Genomic DNA, 25319 nt, shown 5'->3' with positions numbered 1-25319 from the left:
ATGCTTAAATGTTTTTGCCTCTCCTTCCAGGTGCAATATACAGCTGAAGGATGATCCATTTCCAAATGGTCAGCATGATGTTGGGTTTTATTATATAACTTATCCCATAATTACCCCAGGTTTTGGGAAGTAAACCCTTACAGGTCCCCACAGAAATTTAATGCTGACCTCCGCAGTGCCCCTGACACTGACAGTCATCAGATCAAGGTGATTCACCCATTAGAAAAAGATAGCTTCCACATCAGTAATTATTTCATCTTCATTCATCAGAAGGACACGGTTTTGCTATTGGGAACAAAATATTAAGTATTATAAAATGGTCACTTATTTTTTGAAAAGCTAATCACTTTAATGCCAGGCCATTTTTACCTCTAGCAAACAACAACCATTAATGACGCATTTTCTGAAAAATGTGTTTTTATCAGATGTTAGCTTGCTGACCCTGCCTTTTATTTCAGAAGAGAACTAATTTCTTTTATGAGCCAAAAGGATGTAGTTGGAGGACAAGCTTACAGAAGAGCTTTCTTTCTATAAAATGTGCTGATTTAAATAACAGCCTGTGATCACGTGGCTGCCACCCATCTCTGCCTTATCGTTTGAGCTTCCAGGGGTCCTTGTAGCTCCAGGGGCCAGAAGGAGAGACATGACCGTCATGGTAGCATCCTCTGTGTGCATCCAAGCTCCAAGGAGGTGCACAGCAAGAACATTTCTGCTCACAGTCAGGGTGGTCCTCAGACCTGAGCTTTGTAGGACTCAACAGCTGGCTTCAAACCAGGATGGTCAAGAAAAACAAATAAACCTTTATTTTTAATACCTGAGAAATGCATTCTGCAGTACAATTTTTTGATGGAAATACAGAAAAGCCAAGAACGATGGTAGATCTTTGCCAAAATCCCAGTATTTATTATTACTAAAGCAATACAAATGAGTTCAAACCTCATATTATTGATTAGTAAAGATCATTACATCACTAGACAAAAGACGTTGTTCTATGCACACATAAGGAATATCAAAATACATTTACAACAAATGAAGCGTGCAGGACAGTGATAAAAAATATATGTTTAATGTGAAAGTTTAGATAGAAACACAAGAAGTAGTAATGGAAGGAGCCTCAAGAGATTTTGTAGTTCACCTGTCACACTAAAAGACAGCAGTTTACCCAAACCATCCCAGGATATTAAGTTAATCTGTTCTAACTCTCCTGGATGGTACTTCCATATCTCTCAAAAAGATCTTGTACTTGAAAGGAGCCCTCACAGTTTATGTTCTGTACCCTTTTGATTATTTTTATGCTCTCCTTTTACTAGCAGGTCTTCATGATTCCTTACAGAAGGTGCCCCAAAGTGCATTTTGGGGGCTGAAAAGGGCTGGTTACTTCATGTGCTCTGGGTGCAAAACTCATATTCATCATTTCTGTCATGGTGTTCACTTTGGATTTTGTTTTCATGTTTATTTTTGAAGTCCATGTCATTGCTGACTAATGTTTGCTTCCCAGCTCTAGCATTTCTTGTCATCTTTGGTATTTCCCAAAGTTTTCTTGTAGATATACTACCTACCATATTTCTATTAAAAAAAAAAATCAAATCAAATCAAATCTGTGGATTAAACTTCCCCGCACCAGAGGAGGTTTAGGTTGGAAATTAGAAGACATTTTTTCTCAGAAAGAGTAGTCAGGTGTTAGAACAGGTCACCCAGGGAAGTGGTGGAGTCACCATCCCTGGGGCTGTTCAAGAAAAGGTTGGACATTGTGCTTAGCGACATGGTTTAGTGGGTGATACTGGTGGTAGGGGGATGGTTGGACCAGATGATCTTGGAGGTCTTTTCCAACCCTAATGATTCTTTGATTCTAATACGACTGCTGTACTAGGCACTTTGACACTAGTGTTTGTAGACAGAAATGCTCCTGTTCCTGCCAGCCCAGTGGCGTGGGTTACAGTTTTAGTTTCACATCCAGCATGCCAGGACAATTCTACATTTCAGCTTTCTCCCCATTGTATTTTTTTTCAGTTCTCCCAGCTTGTTCTCAACAGTAAATTAATAAATGGTCTGCGTATCCAATCACCAGAGAGAAGCTGGAGCTACGCCCAAAGTTTTAAATAGTGAAGTAGAAATAATAAAGGAGACCTCAATCTGATACTACTGCATGGAATATACTGATTAAAAAGCAGATCTTTTGAGCAAAATCAGATCTCCATACCCAAAGTGGCATAACAACAGCTACATTCAGACCCAGAGAAACTGCTATTTCTTTACAAGCTCGTTCATGAAACAGTGAATAACTGAAGAAATAGGATAGCTTCCTTCAAATCCCTGTTTGACAATAAATAATTGACAACTTTTTCTTTAAAAAAACTCTTTTTCCCACCAAGATTTCTGCCCTCACTTTGTAGTAGTTTCACAGCTTTGTTGCCCTTCTCTGGACTCTCTCGAGCACCTCCATGTCCTTCTTGTAGCGAGGGGCCCAAAACTGAACACAGTACTCGAGGTGCGGCCTCACCAGAGCCGAGTACAGGGGGACAATCAGCTCCCTAGCCCTGCTGGCCACACTGCTTCTTATACAGGCCAGGATGCTGTTGGCCTTCTTGGCCACCTCCTTCTTGGCCACCTGAGCACACTGCTGGCTCATATTCAGCCGCCTATCAACCAGTATTCCCAGGTCCTTCTCTGCCAGGCAGCTTTCCAACCACTCATCTCCCAGCCTGTAGTGCTGCTTGGGGTTGTTACACCCCAGGTGCAGGACCCGGCACTTGGCCTTGTTGAACTTCATGCAGTTGACCTCAGCCCATCGGTCCAGCCTATCCAGATCCTCCTGCAGAGCCTTCCTGCCCTCGAGCAGATTGACACACGCACCTAACTTGGTGTCATCTGCAAACTTACTGAGGGTGCACTCAATCCCCTCATCCAGGTCATCGATAAAGATATTAAAGAGGACTGGCCCCAGCACTGAGCCCTGGGGGACTCCACTAGTAACCGGCCTCCAACTGGATTTGGCTCCATTCACCACAACTCTTTGGGCCCGGCCATCCAGCCAGTTTTTAACCCAACAAAGCGTACACCAGTCCAAGCCACGAGCAGCCAGTTTCTTGAGGAGAATTCTTGAGGTGGGAAACGGTGTCAAAAGCCTTACTGAAGTCAAGGTAGATCACATCCACAGCCTTGCCCTCATCCACCAAGCGCGTCACTTGGTCATAGAAGGAGATCAGGGTCGTCAAGCACGACCTGCCTTTCATAAACCCATGCTGACTGGGCCTGATCGCCTGCTTGCCCTGCAAGTGCCGCGTGACAACATTCAAGATAATCTGCTCCATGAGCTTCCCTGGCACTGACGTCAAACTAACAGGCCTGTAGTTCCCCGGGTCTGCCCTCCAGCCCTTCTTGTAGATGGGCGTCACGTTTGCCAGCCGCCAGTCGACTGGAACCTCCCCTGATAGCCAGGACTGCCGATAAATGATGGAAAGCGGCTTGGCCAGCTCCTCCGCCAGTTTGCTCAGTACCCTCGGGTGGATCCCATCCGGCCCCATTGACTTGCGTACATCTAAGTGCTGTAGCAGGTCACCAACCATTTCCTCATGGATAGCGAGGGCCACATCCTGCTCCCCATCCCCTTCCACCAGCTCAGGGTACCAGGTATCCAGAGAACAACCGGTCTTGCCGCTAAAGACTGAGGCAAAGAAGGCACTGAGCACCTCAGCCTTTTCCTCATCTTTTGTAACTAAGTTTCCCCCCGCATCCAGTAAAGGATGGAGATTCTCCTCAGTCCTCCTTTTTGTGTTGTTGTATTTGTAAAAACGTTTTTTGTTATCTTTAACGGCAGTAGCCAGATTGAGCTCCAGATGAGCTTTGGCCTTTCTAATTTTGTCCCTGCACAGCCTCACAACATCCTTATAGTCCTCTTGAGTAGCCCGCCCTCTTTTCCAAAGATTATAAACCCTCCTTTTTCTCCTAAGTTTGAGCCACAACTCTCTGCTCAGCCAGGCCAGTCTAGTTCCGTGTTGGCTTGTCTTTGGGCACGTGGGGACAGACCGCTCCTGAGCCATTAAGATTTCCTTCTTGAAGAGTGCCCAGCCTTCCTGGACTCCTCTGCCCTTCAGAACCTCCTCCCAAGGGATTCTGCCAACCAGTGTCCTGAACAGCTCAAAGTCAGCCCTCCGGAAGTCCAAGACAGCGGTTTTACTGGTCCCCTTCCTGGCTTCGCCAAGAATAGAGAACTGAACCATTTCGTGGTCACTCTGCCCAAGACAGCTCTCGACCACCACATCTCCCACCAGTCCGTCACTGTTTGTGAACAGAAGGTCTAGCGGGGCACCTCCCCTGGTAGGCTCTCTAACCAGCTGCGTCAGGAAGCTATCTTCCACGCTCTCCGGAAACCTCTTAGACTGCTTTCTCTGGGCTGTGTTGTGCTTCCAGGATATGTCTGGGAAGTTGAAGTCCCCCACGAGAACAAGCGCTGATGATTTCGTGGCTTCTGCCAGCTGCCTGTAGAACTCCTCATCAGTCTCCTCATCCTGGTTCGGTGGTCTATAACAGACCCCCACTAGGATGCTTGCCTTGTTGGCCTTCCCTCTGATCCTAACCCATAGGGACTCAACCTTATCATTCCCAGCCTCAAGTTCCTCAACATCTAAACACTCTCTAATATAGAGAGCCACACCACCACCCCTTCTGTGCTGCCTGTCCCTTCTGAAGAGCCTATAGCCAGACATTGCAGCACTCCAGTCATGAGAGTGGTCCCACCACGTTTCCGTGATGACAACCAAGTCATAGCCTTCCTGCTGCACGATGGCTTCCAGCTCCTCTTGTTTGTTACCCATGCTGCGTGCGTTAGTGTAGATGCACTTCAGTCAGGCCATTGCCTTCTTCCCCGGCTTTGCCATTGTTCCCCCTGGCACAGCTCCAACAAGCCTTCTTTCAGCCCCATCCCCCTTCTTTCCTAGTTTAAAGCCCTCTCAACGAGCCCTGCTAGCTCCTGGGCTAGGATCCGTTTTCCTCTTAGAGATAGGGACCCGTCTGCGGCCATCAGGCCGGGTGCCGAGTAAAGCGCCCCATGGTCAAAAAACCCAAAATTTCTGTGCTGGCACCAGCCCCTGAGCCACGTGTTAATCAGGTGGGCTTTCCGTGTCCTCTCGGTACCCCTCCCTGCCACTGCAGGGATAGACGAAAACACCACCTGTACTCCCGCTCCATCCACTAACCGTCCCAGTCCCCTAAAGTCCCGTTTGATAGCCCTCAGGCTTCTCTCTTCAATGTCATCACAGCCAGCCTGGACTATCAAAAGAGGGTAGTAGCCAGAGGGGCAAACCAGGTTGGGAAGCTTTCTGGCAACATCCCTGACCCTGGCCCCAGGGAGGCAGCAGACTTCCCTGCGGGTAGGGTCAGGTCGACAAATAGGGCCCTCTGTTCCCCTGAGAAGGGAGTCACCTACTACGATCACCCTTCTGTCTTTCTTGGTGGAGGCAGTCTTGAGGCGTGGAGTCGGCTTCCTCGCCCTAGGCATCCTCCTGGGTAGACTTTCTACCTCGTCCTCACCCACCGGTCTCTCAAGCTCCAGGGCCTCAAATCTGTTATGTAAGGTCACCTGGGAAGGCGGGGCCGGTAGGGGGGGCGTTGCCTGAAAGGTCGAGCAGGGACCTGTCTCCATCCCTCCTCAACTTCTAGGTCGCCTCCCTCTGCCCGACAGCGACAGGGCAGGGGGTCCATCCCCATTTGGGGTGTCTCACCCCGGTACCTCTCCTTCAGGCCCTGCAGGGAGTCGCTCCACCAGTCTATCTCCCGCTCACACTCCCTAATAGCCCTCAACCTCTCCACCTCCTCTTTGAGTTCTGCCACCAGGCGGACCAGGTCATCCACCTGCTCGCACCTCACACACACGGTGCCTCTGCCTCCCTCAGATGGCAGCAACAGGCTCAGACAGTCCCTGCACCCAGAGACCTGAACATCGTTGAGCAGGCGGTCAGTCTGGGTGGTTACAGACTTTCTAGAGAGAGCGCTCTGCCTGGTGTAGACCATTGCAGCCTAGCTAGCGGTCGACAGCCGTTAAAGGTGTTGTTCTTATGGGCGGGGGGAAACTCTGCCCTGTGCGCCCTCCCTGCTCGCCCTGCCTGCGCGCACTGCCGCGCCCGCCCTTCTGATGCACCCCGCCCTGTTTGCCCGCCCTGCTCACTGCGCTCCCTAGGGGCTGCTTTGAACGGCCGGGGAGGGGGCACTGCTGGCCCTGCCTACGCCTCGCCAGCCTCCTCGCGGGGGCTGCCGGATCCTGGCGGCTCCCTCGAGCGGCCTCGATGTCAGAAAAAAAGCCCTGCCTGTCCCGATTCCCTGCTCCACTGCAGAACGCGCCTGCCCCGGATCGCCTCGGCAAGTGACAAAGCGTCACTGCATCTTTTCCTCAAATAATTACCACTGATTCCATGGGAAATTTAATATTTCTGTTCATGCCTATAGAACTTTCGTTCGGGCAAAACCATAAACCCTGCTCAAAATGGCAAATGGTGCCACGAAGAGGAAGATATTTTGTGAGAGACCGAGCGGTTTTCTGCTTGCAGAGGCCCAGACCTGCTCTCTGTCTCCTTCTGCAGCATGCTGTGGTCAGTCCTGCCTGGCGCCGCAACTCCTGGTGACCCTCACGGGCCACAGCCAGACGAGACCGTGCACATCCCCTCCAAGCTGCCCATCTCTGGTCCCAACCTCAGCTCCAGCAGCACCCCCAAAAATGTTGCTCACCCCATGGCCTGGCTTACAGCAATCTTCTGCAAACCAGTCACCTTCTGCTCCCCACGTCAGTGCACAGCGCCCACGAGCCTGCTCAGGTACTTCTTGCCAGCTTGTGCATGTAGCTTCCACCTGCACAAAACCCCATCATTTCTGGGATGAAAAACTAGTCTGATCTGGAAGAAATTGCTGAAAATTGTCAACCCCCAGAACCTGTGGTCAAACCCCAGAACAAGCTTCCTAGAGAGGTAGTTGATGCTCCATTCCTGTCAGTGTTCAAAATATGTTCAGACAATGCTCTCAATTAACCGCGCTGGGGTTATGTGGCAAGGTTTAGGTAGGAAGAGGCTGCTGCAAGAATAACCCAGCAGCTGACCTACGTCAGAGAAGAGACAGTTCCAGCCAGTGCCAAAAGACCCACCACTGTCCAGAGCTGAGCCAGTGAGAGATGCTGGTGCCACTTCTATGATAACATATTTAAGACAGGCTAAAAAAAATGCTGTGCAACAGCAGCTGGGGGAGAGGAGTGAGTAACTGAGAGAAGCAAACCTGCAGCCCCCAAGGTCAGTGCAGCAGGAGGTGCTCCAGGCTCACAGCAGCAGTTCCCCTACAGCCTGTGGAGAGGCCCCTGGTGGAGCAGGCTGTCCCCCTGCAGCCCACGGGTCCCACACGGAGCAGATCTCCACGCTGCAGCCCGTGGAGGAGCCCCCGGTGGAGCAGGTGGATGTGGCCTGGAGGAGGCTGCGGCCCATGGAGAGCCCCCGCAGGAGCAGGCCCCGGGCCGGAGCTGCAGCCCGTGGAGAGGAGCCCACGCAGGAGCAGGGGGTCTGGGGGGAGCTGCCGCCCGTGGGGGCCCTGTGCTGGAGCAGTTTGCTCCTGGGGGATGGACCCCATGGGACGGAGCCGTGTGGGAGCAGTTCTTGAGGAGCTGCTGCCTGTGGGCAGCCCCCGCAGGCTCAGTTCGGGAAGGACGGCATCCCGTGGGAGGGTCTCTATACTGAAGCAGTGAAAGAGACTTTTTATGTGGACAAATAGTGAAAGGAAAAGGAGGAATGGCTTTTAAAAAGGATAGATTTAGGTTAAATATGAAGAAATTCTTTACTCCGAGGGTGGTGAGGCACTGGAACAGGCTGCCCAGAGTTGTGGGTGCCCCATCCCTGCAGGTGTTCAAGGCCAGGTTGGATGGGGCTTCAGGCAGCCTGGGCTGGTGTAGGGAATCACTGTGCGTATTAGGGGAGTTAGAAGTAGATTGGCTTTAAGGTCCCTTCCAATTCAAGGCATTCTATGATTAGAGTGAAGATGGAGAAGCAGATGAAGTGTTATGGACTGACTGCAACCCCCACTCCCTGTTCCCCTGCACTGTTTGGGGCAGAGAGGGTGGCTGAGCCCTTTTCCATTGTATTTTCCCCCCTTTTCCTTTGAGGAATGGGAGTAAGAAAGCAGTGTGATGGAATTCAGCAGGGTAAAACCAGTACAGTAACTTAGCTTTTGATCAGTCCTGAAGAGGCCAGGCAGTTAGACTAGGTTATCTTTGTAGGTCCCAGCCAGCTCAGCTGAACCATTCCCTTCGCTGCAAGGCCTCCCACCCTTATCCCATGCTTTCAGGGAGCTGCACATCTTCCAGCACAGAAAGTCACCTGTCTCTGGCACTGCAGAGCCTGTTTTGTTTCTCAGGACCTGCTCAAGCCCAGCTCCATCTCCCCCAGGGACATAGCCATTGCCCACCCACAGCCAGAGGCCTGTTGCCTGCCCCATTCTGTACCTACAGCATCACACACTGCAGGAGGACACCTGGGGTGTGGGCACCCCTGCTGCTCAACTGGCTGCCCTTTTGCCTTCCTGTTGCCCTCAGCAGACCACTCTGACAGCTCTGCTGTGCTGGCATTTCCCTGCATACACTGACATTTCCCACTATCGAAGAAGTCGGAATGCAAGAGCAACCTGTTTTCCCAACCTGATGCCCTCCTCAGACGCCATCAAGCTCCTCAAACACATTAACTCCTTGAGTGGGAGTGTGTTCCACCCCCCCCCCCCCCCCCCCACCTCCTTTTCACCTGGGCTCCCTGTCAAAACTCTACCCAATTCCTACCAGCCCAGGGTTGCTGTGGGCTTGGCTGTGCCGAGCCCCCCCTTGCAGCACCCAGGGGGCACTGATCGCACAGTGCTCCAAAGCACTGCTGCAGAGAGCAGCCATGGACCTTTCCCAGCACTGGAGTTGTCAATCTAACATGCCCAAAGGATGCAGGACTGATCCAAAGTCACATGGTAGCAAAAGAAACATTACATAGATCCTCCCCTAACTCAGGGCTGATCCTTGAGGATCAAAAGAAAATCTAGTTGCTTCAAAATACCAAATACTCACATCTGGTATTGTAGACAGAGACAGACAAAAAAATTATTAAACATAAGAATTTGTACATGAGCTTGTAGAGGCTCAGATCAGTCCTGGTGGCAGACAGGATTATGCAGATCCTCACAACTGGCACAAGGAGAAGAAAATGGGATGGAGAGCAAGTTACAGCTATCTTCCATCCCAGCAATGCCTGTCAAGATTAACAAGGGCTTGCTGCAAACCACTGCTGTTTCATGACAGCACGGATGCTCTGCAGTACACCACAACAGGAGGGTTTAAAAGAAGATCCCTTCCCTACACCTCACACAGTAAAAATGGAGGGGAGTAGCCTAGCCTGGAAAGCAAGAAAAGTTTCCTGCTGTCAGCAGTCACAGCAACATGACCCTCTCCCAGCAAGACGTAAGATACAGAGGAAAGGTGGGGGGGGAGAGGGGGGGGAACGGGACACAGAGAAGATCAGACAAAACCTCTTAACTAGCTGCAGACCAACTTACCCAGATAACATGCAGCAAGCAAAATTATCTTGCCATTGTCAGGCACAGGAACAGTACCAATAGAACTGGTAAAATGCCCAGTGAGTGTCTCCAAAAAAGCTTCTCATAAAGCAGAGATGTGACACCGCAGCCAACTTGCAACTGAGCCCAGAGCAACTTTCAAAGGATAGAACTGCACATGGCTGGGAACAGCAAGGTCAGATCACCCACCCTCCAGGGTCCACACCATCCCTGAAGGGGATTCCACTATGCTTATAGGAGACAGGTACCCAGTGTTGTTTTGGCACAATGGCAGAGCTGACTAGAATTTGCATGGACAAGAACCCTGTGGATAGGAGAGAGCTGCCCAAAGGGGATTTTCTTTGGAAAGCAAACCTGCTCATGTGTAAGATGTTTTATTTTTGTCCTTCACGGAGACCACTGTCACAGAAAGTAGGTCCAGGTGCTTCCTCTTCCCCATCCATAGCTGGGTCAGACAGTGCAAGCCTCATACTCTGCATGAAGGCCAAAAACATCTTCCGGCCTTTCTCAGGCCAAGGTCCTAGGCTAGTCTGCAAAAGTTGAAGCAACACATTGAAGAGGGGGAACAGAGAAAAAAGTGCTTCTGTTATACGTAAAAGCAAGCAGTAAGTAACCAGCTGCAAAGACTGTATCATTAAAATTCTTTTTTTTTTTTTTTAAATAAAAAGAAAGAAAAGGAAAGCCTTCTGGAAACAGACATTTTGACGTAAAGACTCCTTAAATCAAATAAGGCTCTGCAGGCTGGACACCTGTGAATTTTGCCTAACCTAAGCAGCTATGTGTTTCCTCTCTTACCCTTCTCCTCACTATTGCTTTTTAAAGAGTCGCAACATTTTTTCCTCCAGGGACTTGTTCCCACCTCAGAGTAAGACAAAAATCAAGCACAGCAGTGAGCTTTCACAGAGCTACTTATGCAGTCTGCAAATCCCACGTGGGAGGCTAGGAACTGCCAACCCAGGGGAGAGAAGGTCAGAAGCAACCCAGACATGGAGCCAAAGCCAGGTCCTACTATGCAGGGGATGCAAGCTGTACCAGCCGGTGTGACCTTTGCTACAGCTGTACAGGAGAGGAAGCTTCCAACACACAAGCTGTGGACAGCTGCATGATGAGGACTGTTCTAAGATGCTCCACAGAGGTGCTTGCTGGAAAAGCAGGTACTATTTTCACCAGGCTGCAACAGCAGTTTGGCAATCCATGCCCAGAATGTCAGACTCTTCCTGCACCCGGCATTGGGGGGTCTGGCTCAGACAGAAGGGGAATAAACATGGGAGAGTGATTGTGACTATGGAGGAGACATACATGCTTCCATCACGCCTAGTGTACCTGCTGCGGACCACAACTATCTCCACACCTCCTCCAGTGAGATGGAGCAGAGCCCAGCAGCTAAGCAGCTGCCACAGGCCAGGAGACAGGACTGCAGCTTTCCTACCCCCAGGCAGACTTCACTTTTACAGACCTCACTGCCACCACCCAGTCCAGCAGCCTCATTCCACCCCCAGAGTGCTTCCACCTCCTCTACAGGAGGTAACCTCCATACAGAAAGGCTGATTCAGAGTAACATACTTTTATTACCAACACTTCACAGAGTCAAGAAAGGACCAAACGCCAGAGCTCAGCTGAAGACCCTGAACAAACACTGCCAATACAGAGCACACCCAACAGCACCTGACTTATGGACAGGAAACAGCAAGCACAGCGTGGGAACAGACATGAAGGAGCTCCTACATGAGAGGAAGAATGCCTGGTACTGCCCTTCCTAGGGCTGCAGAGAAATAACTGCCTTCATCAGCAACTGAAAGCAGCAGCAGTTGTCAAGGTCAACAATTTATGCTGAGCACGTACTGGGGCACATCACCAGTTTGACCAGACCTAGGTTTCACCCACACCAGCTTCTCCTGTAGGAGCCCATTCCTTCAGAGCAGTGAAAGCCACATGCCTTTGGGGAGCTGTCACAGAGACCCCCATGCATGGGGCCCACAGCTCCTCACTCTCTCAGAGAGCAACACCAGGGCCAGAGGCAGCAGGACCAGGACAGGCCATGGCAGTGCACACACAGCTTTACCAGCCTCAGGAGTCACGTTCTCCATCCCCGCAGGAGAGGATCTCTTCTTCCAAGCATAGTACTTCGCCACAACCACATTGGGGTTCCCCCGGGCAGGGTCAAACCACATCTGGATGCAGCGTCCACTGCCCCGACGCTCTGTGGTATATTTGTAGGAGTTGGACCAGATCTTCTCACACAGGTCTTTTGGCTCAGGGAAGACTTGGGTGAAGGGCCTGCATATGGAGCCCCAAGGACAGCGGTTTGTTCCTGCAGAGAGTACCAAAAAAAGAAAGCAAACAACAACTTCAGCTAACATCCCCAATCTCTTTCCTTCCATGTGGGAGAGGAGGCCACCTGCTATCAGCCTGCCCACAGCTCATCACTGCATCGCAGCAGTGATGGATAGTGGCTTGACCACACACCAGGCAGGAGCAGGGACAATCCCAGGGTCTTGCCTGTGGGTAGGAGGAAAGGCTTTTCCCACAGACCCACTGACCTGTCGCCCAGTTCCAGCCCTTGTGCCAGTTGTCTTTGCATGTGACATAGTCCTTGCAGTCCTCCCACCACTCCTCACAGTCCTCTTTGCAGAGTGGCACATGGAGAATCCTCTCCCGACGCCAGCTGCTGTCAACCTACAAGGGAACAGGACCATGCACACTGTTGGCAGCCCTCAAAAGCTAAGGAGCAGGATCTGCAGGACCTCAAAGTCCCATCCTGGCTCCTTCCACTGGGGTCCAGAGCTGATCTCAGAAGAAGTTCGACCCCAAGGGAGACATGCCTTGACAACAGGCAGTTCCTCCATCAGCCTATCCAAACCCAGTAGGAAAGGTGAAGTGTCCCTGAGGAGCACGCACCCATACATGCCACACCATACCATATAGAGGGCCACCATAAAACATATTGTGACCTATTGCATTCATCACGTGGGATCTAACTTTACCTGGTCAATCCAGGGCCCCAGGTTGGGTGAGCACTCATACAAGCATGTGTCCTGGATAAAGTGGCGTTTGCACTTGGATGGCATCACCCCACAATGGTTCCAGTTGAAGTTGTACAGGTAAGACTGGTCCTTGTGGGCTTCTGAACTCGTGTTGGCTGTGCAGCAGGCATTGTCCTTCCAGGGAGCACACTGCAACAGAAGAGGAGACAGACCAGTTGGGGAGGTCTTGAGGGAGCCCAAGGAGGCAGAAACCCATCACCAGCAAGAGCATTTTCTCTTCTCCAGCCAGCCCTCGGACACTTCAGACCAAAGAGCTTAGGGCTGCAACAAGATGGAGTTAGAGGAAGAATATGAGGACCCAGAAGGCCAGATCCTCACCAGGAATTGGTGCCAGGCAGAAGAACAGAAGAACCACTACCTCCTGTGCCCTGGCTTGCTCTTAGTCCCATCCCTACCAAGATCTGCCATCAGAGCTGCACAGTAAGAATATGCTCTTGCACTGATAATAGCATTGATAAAGGGAGCAAAAGAGAGGGTCTTTCCATGCCATCCATTATCTGTTCTTATCTTAGTTACCTAGGCTTTGGAAAGGATACCCCTAGTGAAAAGGGGGTAACAGTGAGATGACAATTCCTCACAGCACTGCACTTCCCCTCACCATTTTCTAGAGGGAAGCATCAAACAAGCCTCATACCCAGCACAGGCCACCTTCTTCAGGTGGGTGGTTGCTAAGCCTAAAAGCACAAGCAAGCCCATATCACCTGGGGAGGTAGGTACAGGGGTCCCAGACCCAGACAACCCCACCTAACATCAACAGCAGCATCATACCTGGCCATGCAGCATCCCTTCTGGGCCAGGCTTGGTTTTGTGGTGTTTGGCATCCATACAGACGTTCAGCAACGGGTCCTTTGCAGGCATCACTGCCGAGGCAGCCAACAGCACAAGCAGCACCTGCCCTGCTCTCATCTCCGCAGCCACCCTGTTCAGGTCAGGGGATGGGAGGCCGGAGTTGTGCGGGACAGGGACAGCGCAGGAAGGGGTCTGCCACAAGCAGCAGTAGCCAACACGCTGCACAGGCCACCTGCTCCTGAGGAGGGACAAGCAGACTGCCAGCAGCTCACAGCACCAAGGACACAAGTGCAGCTCCCCCAGGCACAGCTGGAAGGTCAGCCACACTTAGCACCAAGGACTGTTTTGTAGTTAACCTCAGACATTCCACAAAACACCCTGACCAGAAAGGGGATGCTATATGAGACCTACTCAATTCATTAAGCCACACCACTGTTTCAGAGCAGAGCTTTCAGATCCTGAGCATTTTTAAATGAATAGACATTGCTAGTTAAGGGATCTTTTCAGCTAGTAGTTTAGGAGTTATAGTTAAATGCACATGGACAGTGATCTACAAGAGATCCACCTTGCTTTCAGGAGTACAGAAAAAGTCTTTGTTTTATCTGCATCTGGGTCTTTGTCTTTTGTCTATGCAGTCTGATCTCAGAGTTGTGGGTCTCTAATTTCACATTACCATGCCTTAGCCTCCTCCGCCCACCCACAGGTTAATAGGACTCTTACAGTAGCTTACTACAGAAACAGCACTGTTTCACAATCCTCGTGAGAACAGGGTAAGGGTCCAAAACAACCACCTTCCACAAAGTATGTTGCAGAGCACAGGAGAAAGACAAACTACTTAGAGCATTAAATGAGCATAAAGTGACACAGAATATAGCGATTACAAAACTGAAAAAGCATACACATAAATGTGAGAGCTAAGAAGTAGCTAACTCGCATCATACCTATGTGCATAAGATAAACTTAACTCCCTCCTTACCCCCCCCCCCCCCCCCCCCCCCCAAAAAAAAATCACAGAAAACAACCTTACCAGTCCAAGTAGCCTTTAAGTACTCTGTAAGACCCTAAAAGCACTCACTGCAGGAGCTTCCTGGGGTCAGCTTTAATAGGAATGCCTTCTAACACAGGTGCTGGCACTTGAAATTACTTTCTTAATATGCATAACGAGCTTTAACTTCTGCCAGCATTCATTACCTTAGAAGCAGTTTTGTTGGTGTGACAACCAGCTTGCCCAGCCCCTTTCACAGGCAATGCTTTCTGGTCTGGGAAACAATCTGGCTGTTTATTTTGAAGGACAGGTCTCTTATCAGCCTTGGCCATTCATAACAAGTCCTTTTTCCTCTACTTGCCTTACAGCAGGCGGTTTTAATTTGCTGTACACCGTTGCATAAGATAAAACAAGCAAGGAAGCACAGATCCAGGAAGCACCAAGAATAAAAAAAGAAGTGGTAATTCTCATCACAAAAGCAGGATGTGCAGAAATAAGCTCTGTTGTCTCAGAGGAAAGAATAATAACTCCTAACACAAAGAATAGATGCCAGCTGATGAAGGGAAACAGTGCACCTTGTTGCAAAAACCTGAAAACAGTAACTAAAGCTACAAGTAAGGGTCTGCTCACAAGAAGGGAAGTGCCCACCCTCTGCAAACGGGTGGGATCTTCCTGCTGGAACAGCACAGGTTTTAGGGCTGTTTTGCTCTTTTCTTCAATCACAGCACTGACTTTTTGGTGATGAATGCACTTGCTTACAGAGCTCATCTTCTTAAATTTAATTCATGAACACTTTGAACTCCACAAGACCCTGTTTTAGTGAGTTCCATAGTCTAGTGGCATGTTGTGTGAATAATGACCTCTATGCGTTCCTTCTGAACCAGCCCTATGCTGTTTCCATTTCTCATGCTTTTAGCTGTCATATTGGAGGTGACAATGAGCAGTCGTCCCACACTCATCTCTTCCATGCCTTTACCACCTCTCTCAAGACTCCTCACAGTTGTCTCTTTTCAAACCACAGCCACAATCTGCTCACTCATCTCTCATGGCAAGTGTTTCTGCTCCCCAAGGCACCAGGGCTGCACCAGTATTTCAGATGCACAGCGCTGTGCTTGCCTTGTTTTCTGTTCCTTGCCTAGGAATTTCTAATATCTGGTTTGTTTTTGGACACTGCTGATCACTGAACTGTGTTGTTGTAAAACTATCGTAACTGTGACAGCTTGTTCCTGAGAGATAATTGTTAGCCACGAGCCTATCATTTTCTATGTGAAGATTTCTGTGGATTTTAGTTTTTTTTCCCCAGGTGCATCTCTTTATGTTTGTCTGAATTGTTTTTTTATGTGTTGTTTTATTGTTCAGAGGCTCAGTTTTACTAGGGTCTTCTGCAGATTTTCTCAGCTGGCCCTCCTGTTCCCAAAGGAACAATCTCATCAGCAAACATGGTCACCTTGCTGTTGTCCCAGATAAAATCAGTTGAAAAGCAGAAGTCCCAGCACAGACTCCTGCAGGGGCTCACTCTAAAGGACAGCCATGTGCCTTTACTTTCTGATTCAGTTATTCACTAGCGTGTGGGACCTCATTTTCATCTCACGGCTTCTTGTTGGATGAAAAAAAAAAAAAAAAAAGCTCTCGGGAACCCAGGCAGAGTCAATTGCTTGGATCTGCCCCAGCCAGAATACTTTCCTATCCTTTGAAGACCTGCAATAAATTAGGGAGGCTTTCCTGCATATTAAAAGAGCCATACTAACTCTTTACATATATGGAATTTATTCACGTACCTGTTGCTTGTTGTTGCAATTCTTTGTCACATTTTCTGCAACCTTTTCCCACATATACCATGCTCATGGTTGCACAGTTCCCTAGGGCTCCCCAGAAGGCCCTTCAACGTGTCCAGTGTGAATGTCTGCACCCTGTCTATTGCGTTAAAGGTTAAAATAATTGGGGGTGATGCCCAAGTAGTCATTATAAATCTGGTCACATTCAGTGTACTGAACTATCATGATCATGCACAAATAACATAATACGCCCTCAGTCAAGTTGTGTTCCATGAACTACTATGGCCACACCTTAAAAGAGTTTGGTCTCATTCAATAACTACCACAGCTAGATTAATGAGCAGTGCAATTTATCAAAGCAACAGATACACAGGTTCTTTGGAATGCCAGAGATAATTCACTGTCTGCAAAGCACGTCCCAGTACCAAAAGTATGAGTAACACCGCCTGGCTACGAATGCGGTAAAAGCTATAAAGCAACTCTACAGAGATGTCTAAGTTTCCTGGGTAGGCACTTGGTGTAATCAAGTGTCTGAATCTTATCCAAAGGCATCCCAGTGGGGTGGGAAGAGACGTTCAGCCTGTCAACTGATCCCAGAAGTCAGAAGGTACCTTTCGAGATGGTATCTTCTCTTTCACAATGATATCTTAAGGTGTGTTCTGGGTGACTCAGGGCCTGCATTGGACAGGAGCTTGAGGCACCTGCCTGCACATTGATTCTTAGTGCCACTGGAGAACACAGGTGTCATTGAGATGCCTGATGGTGGCCCACATGGCTTCCTGCAGCTGCTGCTACAAAGGGTCTTGGGTGTTATTATGCTCAGAGTCATATTTATTGGCAAAATGGAAGCCCGCTTGACGTATAAAGCAAAGAATTTATTGTTAGTATAATTGAAATCTAAAGAGTCTAATACAAGAATCACCACCCTAATCTAGCTATTACAGTTTTTTTTTAAAAAAAAAGTGAGAGAGAGGGCCATGAAGATGATCAGAGGTCTGGAACACCTCTCCTACAAAGAAAAGCCGAGAGCTGGGGATGTTCATCTGGAGAAGAGAAGGCTCAGGGGTGACCTCATTGCAGCTTTTAAATACTTCAATGGGGGCTTATAAAAATAGATGGAGATCAACTTTTTGCTCAATCAGATAATGATAGGGCAAAGGGAAATAGTTTTAAACTAAAAGAGGAGAGATTTAGATTAGATGTTAGGAGGAAATTCTTCACTCAGAGGGTGGTGAAGCACTGGAACAGGTTGCCCAGACAGGTTGTGGATGCCCCATTCCTGGAGGTGTTCAAGACCAGGTTGGACAAGGCCCTGGGCATCCTGATCTAGTGGGTGGCGTCCCTGCCAATGGTGGGCGGGTGGATCTAGATGATCATTAAGGTCCCCTCCAGTTACTTGTAGCCAAGAGACTTCCAGTGCCAGCCTGTGCCCCACCTTTTATCATCCCATGCCTGCACTCCCCTACACTGCATCCTCTGTCCCCACTTCTCAAGGCCCCTGACATCATGCTAGACCTGTATTTCTTAGCACTACAGCATGATGTTAGCCATAAATATCTCATTCAGCACAGAATAGCTACTTGTTGCTACTATCTGCTTAAAGCTGAAACTACGGGTGTACCATATAACTGCAAGCAAAAGAAGTCATAGTCACTTGGTCAGCATACTGGTTGCTGTTATTGCTAAATCTAATTAAAAGAAAGCTTGGAGAGAGAAAACGTGACCAGCCTCACTCCTGAGACCTTGTAAACTCCATACAAAGCCCACGCATGGCACAGGGCTACAGGGTAGTGTGCAGGACTTGTGCCACAGGTGGAAACTGAGGGCATCTCCAGTGGGACTCATCACCATGGGGACAGCAACTGAGCTGAGCCCTGGATTGCCACCAGCTGCTGGGGTTTGTGATGCCCGATGCAGATGGGGACCTTGCAGAAGGACACCCACCACCAGCACAAGGAGACATCTCACAGAGGCACTCGTGTTTGATCACCTCTTGCTGGAGCTGGAGTCCTTCAGAAGTGAATCAGCATTTGGCTACAAGAAGAGCAGACAACTCTAGGGGCCCTGAGGGAACATCTAATCTTTTCTTCCTTTCCCTGCAAAAATTGTTTAAAATACCCCATAAAAGACTGTAAGCAGGGGATATCTCGATGAACATAAAAGGAATGGGATAAGGAAGAGATATATTTTACATTGGACAGATATTGTTACTTCAAACATTTCATTTCAAATACTTGCTTGTTCCATCCATCAAATTTTTTGTTGTCTAAAAAATTTAGGATTTAGAAGGTGGTTGCTAAAACGGAAATCAGAGATTGCATGACACACCTCTTGGATTACTCTGGTTTGAAACAGGAAGAAAGAAGTTTTCTTGGCCCAGCTTTCCTGTCCACTACGTACCAGGGCTTGTTAAGCTGTGCAGGTCAATGGAGGTTGTGAGTGTTGCTCAGAGAGAATAAGCAAGGCAGGTCTGGTCTCTCCAGATGGATAGCTCAGAGAAAAGATGTAATCTCTGCTATTCAAAAGCATGCTGGGCACTCAGATACCTCGGGGAAAGGAGGTGTTGGTGGAGAGGTGGTAGATGAAGGTAGAGAGACTGAAAATGCTATTTTTTTTTTCTGCTGCTGCTCTGCAACAACAACCAATCATTTATTTCAGTGGGTAAATCTCACATGTTCTGCTTTCTGGAAAGTTAGGAATAGAAACTGCTTCTTTTTGATAAAGTGCTTTAATATCCCTAAATGAAGATGCTACACATATTGAAGTTGTGTGTGAGCCAAGAAAGAAGAAAAACTGAGAACAGAAAGCAAGAAAGGATTAAAAAGAAAAAAAGGAAAATGATAGTCAGAGATACGTGAATGAAGACAGAGCCACGGACGGAGTGATCTTTCTTAAACATTACAGTTCCCACCTGACACTGGAATGTCTCAAAAACCTCAGGGACCTCCCACAGTGGTTATAGACACAGTTATCTCAGACCCATGATAAGGGCAGAATCTCTCTGGGAGCCACAAAACAAGATTAAAATTGACCTCTGAACACAGGTTGGGAAAATAAACTCACGGGCTCATGTGCACATGGGAGTGCTTGGACATGGAGAAGGAGGCAGCTCAGACAAAAGACTGAGGAAAACCCCTAAGTTCACTTAATTACTAAATTCTGTATTTCAACTCTCTTGCAGTGCATTTGCGTGAGCTCATCTGGATGCACATGGATGAGAGGCAGGGGCTTCCCTGTGCCTTTGCCCAGTGCTCATTCTCTGTACCACACAAAACTCCCCAGGTGCAAGCCTCCTTGCTGCGCAGGAAGATGCTGCAACATGGGAGCGAGCTTAAATTGGACAAGTGAGGTTTGAGTCCCTAAAGATCATCCCTGAATACCAGCAACAAACTCTGTAATTTCTCATTTGGTCTCTGCGTGTATCTGTTTATGCTGCTCTCAGCTCCGCTGTGTTTCCTCTGCTCAGAGGCAGCTTTCACCTTCAGCCTGCTGTACCACCAGTACTTGAGCCATGGCAGGTCAGCACCAGTGGGCTTACGTGGTGGAAGAGCAAGGGCTTCATTCCTTGCCTTGTGTTCTCTCTGAGATGGCTGCTGGCACTGTGACAGCCCATGGCAGTGGTTCTGCTCCCTCCCTGTAGAGCAGCTACCAAATTGCAGAGTTCCCCAGAGATGTCTGCAGGGATTGGAACACTTGGGAGGCACATGTAAAAGATCAGGGCGTGATCTCTGGCAGAAACCAAAGCACGGAGCCCTTGTGCTGTGCTGGTGAGTGCCTCCCCTCTCTGCTGCAAGAAGGCGAAAGCTGTCCCATGGGTTCGGACTGTGGGGCTGCCCCCAGCTCCTCAGCGCCAGCAGTAAATCCTCTCCAAGGGTGCCTGGGCTTGGGCAGCTCCCACACGCCATTACCCCATAATGTCCCAACTTCTTTGTTGTATTAGTGATCATAGAGGTCATGTCCCTGCACAGTCACTGGAATACGTGTTTATGGACCATTGTTCATTAATTTGTCTAATCCCTTTTTAAATTCCCTGACGCATAATTGATTGTGACAACAGGAACCAAGGCAGTACCAGTGAACAGCTACATTACGGCTGATTATACTATTGCAATTACACTATTGCAAAAAACTATGCAAGCATGGAGACACGTGAAAACTTCCTGGACACCCTTCCACAAGGGCAGCAATGTTATGTGTTTCATAGAATGGTTTGGGTTGGAAGGGACCTTAAAGATCATCTAGTTCTGACCCCCCTGCATTAGTCAGGGACACCTCCCACTAAATTAGGTTGCTCAAAACCCCATCCAACCTGGTTTACCTTATCTCATTTTATCTCATCTTAATCCTATCTTAATCCTATCTTAACCCTATCTTAATCCTATCTTATCTTATCTTATCTTATCGCTACAAAGATGGTGAAGGGCCTAGAAGGGAAGATGTACGAGGAGCGGCTGAGGTCACTTGGCCTGTTTGGCCTGGAAAAGAGGAGGCTGAGGGGAGACCTCATCGTGGTCTACAGCTTCCTTGCAAGGGGGAGTGGAGCAGCAGGAGCCGATCTGTTCTCTTTAGTGACCAGTGATAGGACCCAAGGGAATGGAGTCAAGCTGCGTCAGGGGAGGTTCAGGCTGTATATCAGGAAGAGGTTCTTCACTGAGTGGGTGGTCATGCACTGGAACAAGCTCCCCAGGGACGTGATCCTTGTGGGTCCCTTCCAACTTGGGACATTCTATGATTCAATGATCTCCACCAACACTAGTGCTGTCCTGTGGGTCAGCTTCCAGGGTGAAGGGGCATTCTTGCAGCCAGTGATCCCTAATGGACAAGAGCACATGAATCCATTGTTGCTTTGGAGAGCTAGTGGAAAAATGGGTGATTTTGACCAAAATGGGGATGCACACGATCAAAAGGAAGCCAGAACTAGTGTCAAATCACAGGAAAAATATACCCACAGTTGGCCAAGGTGTTTCAAGTGTCACCTGCTGTCCACTCTGCTCTGACCGGGTGCAGCTTTCAGTTGTTATGGTCTGTGTCTGTGTGAAAGTAAATAATTGATCAGAGATAGGAGGAGAACAACCTCATGAAGTCAGGATTGTCTGCCCCCACTAGGCCATGTTGCCATAGCCAGGGTAACTGACCCGCAGTGAGGAACATCCCCAATCTAGGCCCATTGGAGACCACTGGAAGCAAGGATGATTTTTGTATGAGGAGAGACGGTGAGCAGCCCATCCCTGTGTGCTTCCTGCATGATTGCTTTCATTATTTTGAACATGAGCCAGTGATGTGCTGCTAAGAAGGCCAACAGTATTCTTGGCTGCATTAGGCAAAGTATGTCAACAGCAGGTCAAAGGATGTGATCCTTCTGCTCTGCTCCGCGCTGGGGAGGCCGCCCCTGGGGTGCTCCCGGGGCCAGAGAGGCCTGGAGCTGGTGGCGAGAGCCCAGCGCGGGGCTCCGAGGTGCGGGAGGGCCTGGAGCACCTCTGCCGTGAGGAGAGGCTGCGAGAGCTGGGGCCGCTCGGCCCGGAGAGGAGGAGGCTCCGGGGGAGCTCCCCCGCGGCTGCCGGGGCCTGCGGGGAGCTGCGCAGAGGCCGGAGCCGGGCTCTCGCCGGGGGTGCCCAGGGCCAGGAGCAGAGGCCCCGGGCCCAGCCTGGAGGCCGGGAGGTGCCCTCTGGGCCCCAGGCAGCGCTGCTGTGCCGGGCGGGTGCCGGAGCCCTGGCACAGGCTGCCCGGAGAGGGGCTGGGGGCTCCTCCGCGGGGTCTCCGGCAGCCGCCGGGACGTGGGGCTGGGCCAGCGGCCCCGCGGGGCCCTGCTGGGGCAGGGGGCGAGCAGCAGCACCCAGGGGTGCCCCCAACCTCAGCCACGCTGTGGTTTTGCACGCTGTGGTTCTGCACACTCTGGTCAATCTTACTCCCAGTGACAGGCACCACGGAGGCTCAGCACCTTCAGAGCCAGCCAGTCCGCAGTCCCTGCTGCCAGCCCAATCCCCGAGGCAGCCTAGGGAAGCGCAGGGAAGGTGCATGCAGCCGCTGCAGGGCACCGTGCGAGCAGATACGAGCTCTGTGCACTGCCACAGGTGCCACACCAGCATGCACGCAGGACAGGCAGTGCAGGACACGTGTGCTGCATGGAGGGTCTGTAGCTGTAGCTGCAGCTCAGTGAAGGCACAGCTGAACAACCTTACAGCTGGCATTTGGCACTTTGTTGGAGTTGGAGTAAGATGAACACATTGGTGCCTCTAGCCTTAACCGTTATGTGATTTTACAAACGTGGCCTCTCCAAGCCTGGTCTTTTCCTGACTGGGGAGTCCTGGACCACTCAGTCCTGCTGGTACAAAGCTGTTCCAGTCCTCTGATTGTACATGATGCCCTCCCTGAATCCTCTCATTTATGTGTGCCCTTGTCGAAATGAAGGAACCTGGTCTGAGTGAATGTTAGGTACATGCAGCAGGGTAAGGACGATTCCCTGATGCTGATTCCTGTCCACTCCTAGCACTCAGCTTGTTGTTTTTTTTTCTCTTAAATCCTTCTGAACAGTAACCATGGGGCTCCTCAGCATGGAGTAAAACAGAAGGATTAACATACAGATGCTGTCCCTGTTTTACAGACTCTTGCTGTGCTCTGCAGCATTACAAGGGATAGAGCTCAGACCGCAGCTCAGGTAAGAGACCACAGGCTGGAGTCTTGTGTTAACAAATTGTGACTAGCCCTGGATGATGTAGAATTATGGCTAAGAATGGGGAAACTTTCTGTCTTTAACAGCTAAAACTTCTCATAGACTAACATGGGCTCTGTTTTCAGAAAAATTTTCTCCTGAAGGCCCTAGTAGACTGTAGTCAACCCATTTCCTCACCACAGCAGCAAATCCACCACATATTAAGTCAGATTTACCTGCTCAGCATAAAATCAGAACATAGTGACTAGTATGAATTATTAAGATTTATATTGCTGCATTTTGCTATGCTTTATTGCTGTTTAAATGACATTTGGATTAGAAATTTTGTGTACCTGCCAGGTATTTAGAAAATTCTCCATGGATTAAAAAGAGCACATAGTCTTTCTGGGGTTTATTACTGTAGGTGCACAATGCATTTACAAAACCGACGCAGCTCTCCTGGCAGCTGTTTCTCCAAGAGCCTGTTATAGAGCTTGGGCAGTCACCATGAAGATGTGGAGGACATCCCCTGGCAGTGTTAGGCGAGTGATGAGTGTGTGACGCAGTGGCACTTGGAGATGTGGCTCTTCAGCTGAGTTCAGGTCCTTGAAACCAGGCACCAAAGCATGTGCTGGATGGGAAGCAGGAGAAAAGAACAGGGAGGGAGAGCTGGCGTGAAATGGCATCTCATCCTGGAGCAGGGCTGCAGCAGTCGGGACGGAGTCTAACTACCTGGCAGTGCTGCAAATTCAGCCATTATTGGGCAATTGTGAACTATACTCCTTTTTCCTAAAACTAATAATGTTTATAGCAATTGTAACATTACATGTTGGTATTTATCATAGTAACGTTAATTAAAGAAGTTAATGGGCTCATGCATATATGGTATTTATCCTTGCCATAGCTGAGTGCAATGGTAATGTTTTTAACAGTATGCTCCTGCACTTTCAAGCTCTCCTTTAAATAGCAGTTTATACTGCAGCATTGTGAGAGGCAGAGTGCATAACATAAATCTGTTTGCATAGATTTCACAGAGTTATGATACTGGATCATTTCTAGTTTGTGTCTTTGATTCACTAATTACAGGCTTAACTTGTGCTTTAGTTAAGCACTTTAAAAGCTGAACAATCAGACATAAGCCAATTTCAATGACAGTACAATAGTCATGCACGTTTATTTGATATTTGTCTTGCTGGTTTACTGCATGTGAGGTTTCATCTGTTCCAGATGATTTTGATAAAAGGAGCAACATGAAAAAGGAAATTTAAATAATCTTAACCCCCCTCCATTTTCCAGCTGATTCTGCTCATGAAATCCTAATTTGCAGTACAGCCTCTTGTTTGCCTGGCATGCAGTGATAGATACAGCTCCTGCAACCTCTCATGATGACCATACCATTTTTTTTTTTTTGGTCTCCTCATTTCTTTCTCCTGACCTGTCTTTAGATTTGAGGCTTTTGGTAACAGGTATTTTCTTTTCATTCTATACCTCTAATATTATTTTAAATTATCTGGTCTGCACTTCAACGCACAGCAAAGGTACAGATATTAGATACTACTGCTACCAATTGCTTCTCTTCCTGGCCTACGTGACTGAGATGGTACTAAAAAAGAAAAAAAAAAGGCGCTAAATAACAAGAAAATCACACTTTAAACTGCAAATTTTCAGTTAAATGAATATCAGTGCTGGACTTGTGTGCCACTTCAATTGTACTCTTATATCTTGATTCATGTATTATCCATAGATACCCAATGAAATAATTACTTAATTGCTGTGGTTCAAAGACAGATCCATCACCTGGGAAAATCCAGTTTTTAAGAGTTTAGCCTGCTGAGAGGCCTAGAAAGAGAAGCAAGTATAAAGAACTCCTGAGAGCACTAGCAAGCAAAGAAGTGGACACACCAAGAGGAAAGGTTTCTCTTCATAGTCAGTGCCATGTCCTGAAACAATAGCAAATACTTAGGGTAAGAAAGCACTTTTATTGGGGTTGGGCTGAGTAGAAATCTATTTGGAGAGTTTAGTGATGGGAAAAAACAGGAAGCAAAACACCAAGGTGTTCAAGAGATGGAGTGAAAACAACATTGGGAATATTGTGAAGAACACTGAGAGTGGTCACTGGGGCATCTCAGTGGAAATCTGTGGTGGTCCAGGAAGGAGAAACAGACAAAAAAAAAAAAAAAAAGGGAAAAAGAAGGGTGGTTGTCTGAAAGACAGCAAGCCGGTAAGTCATTTTGTGGTGCTATTTGTTTTACAGCAAGGACTCAAGCACTAATTCCATAGTTAAGGATGTTTCTGGCAAAATATTACATGCCAAAACAATGTCTACCCATGGACTTCTGTTTAGATAAATAAAAATTGGAAGGAAGGACTTGTAAAAACATTAAATTTCTGAATAAAAGAGACAACTCTATTTATCATCATGTACATTTAATAACTGCGGCAGACACACCATTGTAGTTTGTGTGCAGCCAGATTCCAAACAGTATCAACATCTCTAAAAT

General features: G+C 48.7%; 1 protein-coding gene across 5 annotated transcripts; it reads right to left on the bottom strand.

The window, feature by feature from the left end:
- Positions 1-882: 882 nt before the first annotated feature.
- On the bottom strand, positions 883-14720 carry LOC106048584 (folate receptor alpha-like). 5 transcript variants are annotated; one of them, XM_066990141.1, is made up of 6 exons: positions 14437-14594; positions 13389-13647; positions 12561-12749; positions 12117-12252; positions 11639-11887; positions 883-10106 (listed from the first exon to the last, which is right to left on the bottom strand). In XM_066990141.1, exons 2-6 carry the CDS (start codon positions 13524-13526, stop codon positions 10102-10104), a joined length of 717 nt encoding a protein of 238 aa, XP_066846242.1. In that variant the 5' UTR covers positions 13527-13647; positions 14437-14594; the 3' UTR covers positions 883-10101. The 5 variants fall into 5 exon arrangements, with proteins under 5 accessions (XP_066846242.1, XP_013056030.3, XP_013056029.3 ...); XM_013200576.3 differs by lacking the exons at positions 883-10106; positions 14437-14594 and adding an exon at positions 14601-14720 and having other exon boundaries at positions 11125-11887; XM_013200575.3 differs by lacking the exon at positions 883-10106 and having other exon boundaries at positions 11125-11887.
- Positions 14721-25319: the final 10599 nt, after the last annotated feature.

Source organism: Anser cygnoides, chromosome 1 (genome assembly GCF_040182565.1).
Source record: "Anser cygnoides isolate HZ-2024a breed goose chromosome 1, Taihu_goose_T2T_genome, whole genome shotgun sequence".
In the NCBI taxonomy this organism is placed as follows: Eukaryota; Metazoa; Chordata; class Aves; order Anseriformes; family Anatidae; genus Anser; species Anser cygnoides.
Note: the sequence above shows the minus strand (reverse complement) of the source record. Positions and strands in the feature narration are given on the sequence as shown.

Excerpts from the sequence above, each read along its gene's own strand:
- LOC106048584 (XM_013200576.3), bottom strand. The coding sequence starts at position 13,526 with ATGAGAGCAGGGCAGGTGCTGCTTGTGCTGTTGGCTGCCTCGGCAGTG. Across the intron at positions 12,750-13,388 it reads AAGGGATGCTGCATGGCCAG|TGTGCTCCCTGGAAGGACAA; the intron begins GTATGATGCTGC and ends CTTCTGTTGCAG. Across the intron at positions 12,253-12,560 it reads TGGGGCCCTGGATTGACCAG|GTTGACAGCAGCTGGCGTCG; the intron begins GTAAAGTTAGAT and ends GTTCCCTTGTAG.